The sequence below is a fragment of the Setaria italica genome, chromosome IV, assembly GCF_000263155.2.
Source record: "Setaria italica strain Yugu1 chromosome IV, Setaria_italica_v2.0, whole genome shotgun sequence".
NCBI classification, from domain to species: Eukaryota; Viridiplantae; Streptophyta; class Magnoliopsida; order Poales; family Poaceae; genus Setaria; species Setaria italica.
Window position 1 is genome coordinate 13,218,396 of NC_028453.1, and position 6,449 is coordinate 13,224,844.

Sequence of the window (6,449 nt, forward strand, 5' to 3'; positions counted from 1 at the left end):
TTAGGCAAACCTAACAACTGAATTGGACTTTTTGGTAGTTGAAGAAGTTGTAGCAAATTTCATAAGATTTTGAGATTAGTTAAGCGCATCTTCATATGAAGTTTGGAGCTCCAGATATACCTATTTCACTAGGATTGTTCTACAGTTGCTGTCAGATTTTCAGTTTGAGGTTCCTCTCAAGATTAGAGTATGTTCATGATTTTTATCCATTAGGATTAAAAGATAAAAAAAGAGAAGCAACAGTGCTACTATCATGTCTAGATTTGCATGTGCTTTTGTGAGAATGTCGGGTTCGAGTGTAGGAACGTTTTAAATTATGTTTGTTTATTCTTGTGTGTTTGTGTTGGTGCTGAGTTATATTTCTGAACAGGTGGTGCACCTTCGTATCGTGCTTAGCACACGTTCTTGGTCTTCAGTGAAAGCAAGTAAACGTAGCGATGTGGTCTACATGCTTTAACTATGTTGTTTGGATTGCCTCCATTTAATTTCAGTACCTCACACTAGCAAGATAAATCTGAAATGGCTTTATATATTATTCCACTTGAGGCTTTACTTTTGATTTACTTTTGATATAAATTTGAAGTATACGAAGTTCATGCATTGCAATCTTGCATTTACAATCTCATGCTTTATGCATACGAAGAAACCGTAGCTGGATTGGTGCGGCAAGTATCGGTACAACAACGCACGTTGAGATATAGCAATGTGGTTGCAGCCCTCACCTCCTTCCTTGGGGATGTGTGGGTAGAAGTGAAGTCATGCATTGCATTCCACCATTTGCACATTCATTTTGAAGTATTGTTGTGAAGTATTTATTTATCTTACTACTTATGTGGTGCTTCTTTTATAATAATGATTCTTAAATTGTTGCTTAATATATTGTTATGTGGTGCTTCTCTTATAATAATGATTCTTAAATTGTTGCTTAATATATTGTGCTTTAAATGACTTGGTGGAAGCAGTTTGCTTGCTGAGGTTTTCCATAAGCCTCATACTCTTTTTCCCCTCCGCAGGTTCTTGAGTTTGGAGGGTGCGTGGTTGGATGGGAGTAGCAGCACATGTACACACACCTCTTCATATTGGACACGTGTTGTAATAAAAAATGTTTGGTTGTGAGGTCTTTGCTTAGCTTATAATTTCTTTTGATCCAGTTTGTGAGATGTTTATCTAGATGATTTAAGTTGCTTCCGCATGCCCTGTTATTTTATTTTTGTTGCTGTTTCTTATGTGTGTGCCAGTAATAGCTGTAGTGTAGTGTGACGCTCCAAAATATTGCTGATGTTCTGGGGTGTTACACATTCTGGATCTTTGAACTCTGATGTCAAATTTCTTTACTTCTGAGATCAAACCTTATTCTTCTCTGGTCTACTTTGAGCTCTGCTACGCAATTCGAGCTCCAGTTCTATGCTATCCTCTGAGATTTCAGTGAAAAACGCAATTTGTCCTGATTTCTTACAAATAATCACATTAGTAACCATCCAAACAGGCCTAAAAAGTAACCAGTACAAGAACTGCACAGTACAAATACTGATAGACTTTTTTCTTTGTTCAGCCATAAAACTGCTTGCAGCATTTGCTTGGACCATCCTTATTCTGAGAGACCAAATTTTATAGACAAAAATTGCTTTAGAAAGGCAGCATATGGATAGCCCAATAGCAGAAAGACAGAAACCAAGGTTGCCTTGTGACCAGCCAGGAAGAATCAATGCTTAGCTTGAGCTGCGTAGCAATGTCCAGACTTTTCATCTTTCAGGCATTGAGACATGTCTAAGCTTCACGAGAATCATAATGCCCTGCGACGCCAAAGAAGGAAGCTGGCGCTCGCTTTGCTTCAAGAGAGAGCAAAGGCCAAAGGAGAGGGGAGCATATCATTTTTTCCAGCCTACCTATCTGTAACCACATACATTTGCAGTTTTGCACTGCTGCGTGATTGCATCGATCACCTCGTTAGGCGTATGTCACATACAGATAAGGAGAAGAAAGTAGTGAAGACGCAGCAGGGAGGGCGGCGCCATGGCGGAGACGGCGCTGGGCATGGCCACCACACTGGTGGGCAGCGCGCTCAGCGTCGCCTCCTCAGCTGCAAGAGAGGAGATGGGCCTGCTGCTTGGGGTGCAGGATGACATCTGGTACTTGATTTACCTTTCTTTATTCAGACGTACTTGTATATCTGTAAGTTTCAAAATTCATAATCGACAATTATCTCATAAATTTCTATATTTTGAGATAAATTAAAATCACTACAACTGGAATATTGTTTGAAAGTACATAGGAAATGTAAGAGAAATTGTTAGCAAAATTTTAGACCTCTCCAAGTTAAATTATGCTTACATTTGAAAGGAATGAAGTGCTTGCCATGTTGTTTCTAGGTGTTTTTAAGTTCCTTGTTTGGCATGAGCAGTTTTTTAATCTAATTTTGAGTTGCTTTGCAATTCCATAGTGATTGAAGTATATATACTGTCATCTTTGTATTTGTAAATCGATGTCTATGGTATCAACCAGAGTAAAATTTTATCAAATTTGAAATATAGAGACATGTGAAAAATGACGGTTTATATGTTTTAGAGAAAATTCAAACACCTGTATTGGGCTTTATAGAAACTTTTGGCATACACTATATTGAAATATCTATTGTATTCTTTTAATCCAAAATTTTGTTTAAATGTGGCCTTTGGTGCTACCGGTATACTAGTGAACTCGTGGTTTACAAGTACTTATATGCTAGGACCTTTTGTTTTATGTTCAAACATAGGAATACTCTTTGACATTGCCAGCATATTTTTCAGAACCCTGAAAACATATTGATCGACCTTATATCTTGTTGTCGGATATATTAGAACAGAAGAAAGTATATTGAAAATGCATGGGAAGCATATTTATTCATCGTGTTTGGTTGTCACTTGTCAGGTTCATCAGCGATGAGCTAAAGATGATGCAAGCCTTCCTCAGAGCTGCTGACGGGGCGCGCGAGAACACTGGGGTGCTGAAGGCTTATTTGGAGCTGATCCGTGACTTGGCATATGACATTGAAGACTGCCTTGAAGAGTTCATGGTTTTCATCAAGCACAAGAACCTTGTGCAGCAACTTCTAAGCTTGCGAGCACGTCACAGGATTGCTGTCCAGATACGGATTCTCAAACAAAGAGTCCAGGAGGTGAGCCAAAGGAACCTGAGGTACAATGCGATCAAGCTCACACCGTCCACCTCCAGTAATGTGACAGGTGACATGGAGCTCAGTAGGAATTTCACAGCTCTAAATGTTGACGAAGCACAGCTTGTTGGTTTGGATGAGCCAAAGAAGAAACTGATGGAGTTAATAGCCAAATCGAAGGCACCCATGGAGCATACTGAAACCGACAATGCCGGTCCAAGAGTGGTATCCCTTGTTGGGATGGGTGGCATTGGAAAGACAGCTCTAACGAAGAAGGTGTATGATAGCAAGGATATCAGAGAAATGTTCAGCACCCGTGCTTGGATCACAGTGTCGCAGTCATTTGACCAAATGGAGCTTTTTAAGGAGATGATCTTGCAGCTCTTTGGGGCTGAGTCATGGGATAGGCTCTTAAAAGATCATCAAGGGCAGGTGCCGGAGGTACACCTCGCTGACTACCTATCAAGAAGACTTAAGGAGACAAGGTACCTTATTGTTTTGGATGATGTTTGGACCATTGATGCATGGAATCGCATTAAGATTACTTTCCAAGATGGTGGCAAGGATGATAGTTGTGTAGTAGTGACTACACGGAATGGCAAATTAGCTGAATACTGCAGTCCTCCATCAAATATCCACCACCCTGAATTCTTAGGGAAAGAAGAGGCTACAACCTTGTTTCTGAAGAAGACAAATAAAAGTCTTGATGACCTGGAGAAAGATAAAAACACTAAAGGGATAGTTGAAAAAATACTGAACAAATGTGGAGGATTACCACTTGCCATTCTGACAATTGGAGGCCTCCTTGCCAATAAGGATACAAAGGAGTGGAAGAGTATATACAGGCAACTCCCCTGGGATCTTGCTACCAATCCAAGCCTTGATTCCCTAAGGCGAGTTGTTAGTCTTAGTTACAGCCACCTGCCTTCTCATCTCAAGCCTTGCTTCTTACATCTCAGCATCTTTCCTGAAGATTTTGAGATTGAAAAGAAACACCTAGTGAATAGGTGGGTAGCTGAAGGGTTTGTAGCAGATGACTCAACTACAAGAACACTTGAAGAAGTTTCTGAAAATTACTTCTATGAACTCATCAGCCGGTGCATGATTCAACCATCTAAGTTAGATAATCTTGGAAATGTGAAGACATGCAGAATTCATGACATTGTGCATGATATTGCAGTGTCAATCTCTAGGCAGGAGAACTATGCAGCCATTCCTGGAGGAGACACATCCACCATGTCCAGAAGAATAAGCATCCGGCATTTATCATACTTTGCTAGCAAGAAGCTGGATTTAGGTATGGACTTAAGCCGTGTTCGTTCTTTTACTCTGTTCAGCGAACCTCTGGATCCCATAGCATTTTTATGTTCATCCAAATTCAAGATGTTGAGGGTTCTGGATCTAAAAAATTCTCAATTCCTAGCAAGGCAACGAGACATAAAAAACTTAGCATTGCTATTACATTTGAAATACGTGCATTTTACTGGTTCATATGTGTATGCACTTCCAAGATCTATAGGAAACTTGCAAGGCTTGCAAACACTGGATATAAGAAGATCAAATATTTCAACCCTGCCATCAGAAACCACTAAACTTCATAATCTTCGTAGCCTTCGGTGTAGCAGGGCACCAGATCGTTCGTATGATCGTATAACTCAAGATGGAGAATGCTTGAAGGTTGTCTTAGAATTGATATTGTCAGGTGAACATGATGATTATAGTGATGAAATTGCCAACCTGCATATGGGCATGTCTAGTTGTTGGTCTAGTTCATCTGGCATTAAGGTGCCAAAAGGAGTGGGAAGTTTAAAACAGTTACAAATACTAGAGGAAGTGGATATTAAGAGAACAAGTAGGAAAGCAATTAAAGAGATAGGGGAACTAACTCAGCTCAAGAAATTAGTTGTCACAGGGAAAGGGGCCTCCAAGAAAAAGAGCAAAGCATTCTCTAAGGCGGTAGAGAAGCTATCCTCCCTCCGTTCCTTCAGTGTGGGTACTAACGAGATAGATAAAGTTGATGAGATGGATTTGTTGGTTTCTTTTGCATTCCCTCTCCCCTCTCTTGAGAGGCTGAAATTGAAGGGCCGCCTTGAGGAGATACCTGCTTGGGTAGGTAAATCTGTGAACCTGGTGAAGATTGACTTGCAATACTGTAAGCTGAAGGATTTGAAGGCCTTGGCCACCGAACCGCCCAATCTGATGCAACTTCGACTTTATGAAGATGCATACAGTGCAGATAAATTAGAGTTCGACAGGCATGAGTTCCCAAATTTGAGATTCCTACACCTACAGCTTGGTTATACAGCGGCACTGAGGGAGGTGACATTTGTGGAGAGCAGCACGCCCAATATGGAAAGGATAAGGATTGAGAATTCCAAGCTGGCATCAGGGATCAATGGTGTAAAGCACCTTCGCAAACTCAAGGAGCTGTATATTTGGAGTTGTACATTGGCGAAGCACGATATCTTACGAGAGGATGTTAACAAACACACGAATCGCCCTGCGCTGCAAATACTGGACTGCAATCATACAAGCCCTGAAGAGTCTGAGGTGAAGGTGGAAGTTACGGAGTCCATTTCCGAACCAGGGGAGAGCTCGCAGTCTTGATCTGCCTTCATCCAGCCACCGTCTTCGTCATCCTCGAGAATCCACGACAGGTCAGCCCCTGCTTCTGCACATCGTCGTCGACATGCTCCCTTCAGGATCATCACTCTGTTCATCAATGGCAAGTATTCCTGCTGTGAGAACTGCTTTATCAATTCGTATTATTGTGCCTTGTGCTTGCGTGCTCTTTGTGTGTAATAATCTGGCCACCAGACTTGTTGTATTTCACTGGATGTTTGATGTTTTAACGTAATAGCTACAATTGTTCTTATGTCTGTATGTATGTGCATGCTGTTAGTGTCTCAGTGACGCTTGGCCTTGTGTGTACGTAGAAGTGTAACCAACCGGCAAATTATTTGTAAATGGAACCTATCCACTTTATCCGCTTAACCCCTTGAATAAAGTTTTGACTCACTTTACTCCCCTAAACTATTTCATTTTATCCAATCTACCACCTAATTAGTTGTGTATGAGTTGAATTTTGAGTTCAAATAGTGAGCATATACAAAATATGATCCACTTTGTCCGTTCAACCCCTTAACAAAGTTTTGGCTCACTTTACTCCTCTAAACTATTTCATTTTGTCCAATCTACCACCGATTTTCCTTTTTAATTTCTTTGTGTATGAGTTGAATTTTGAGTCAAATATTGTGAGCATATATAAAATATGATGCCTTATGGTAGAAAATTATAC

At 40.5% G+C, this 6,449-nt stretch overlaps 1 protein-coding gene across 2 annotated transcripts; it reads left to right on the forward strand.

The window, feature by feature from the left end:
* The first annotated feature begins 1,809 nt into the window (after positions 1-1,809).
* Positions 1,810-6,174, forward strand: LOC101780132 (putative disease resistance RPP13-like protein 3). Of its 2 annotated transcripts, XM_004965193.3 has the most exons (3): positions 1,810-2,129; positions 2,908-4,448; positions 5,055-6,174. In XM_004965193.3, the coding sequence occupies exons 1-3, from the start codon at positions 2,014-2,016 to the stop codon at positions 5,756-5,758; spliced, it is 2,361 nt and encodes a 786-aa protein (XP_004965250.1). In that variant the 5' UTR covers positions 1,810-2,013; the 3' UTR covers positions 5,759-6,174. The 2 variants fall into 2 exon arrangements, with proteins under 2 accessions (XP_004965250.1, XP_004965249.1); XM_004965192.3 differs by having other exon boundaries at positions 2,908-6,174.
* Positions 6,175-6,449: the final 275 nt, after the last annotated feature.

Bases quoted from the DNA above. Each gene is read 5' to 3' on its own strand.
- LOC101780132 (XM_004965192.3), top strand. From the start codon at position 2,014: ATGGCGGAGACGGCGCTGGGCATGGCCACCACACTGGTGGGCAGCGCG. The intron at 2,130-2,907 runs GTACTTGATTTA...GTCACTTGTCAG, and splicing joins GGGGTGCAGGATGACATCTG to GTTCATCAGCGATGAGCTAA.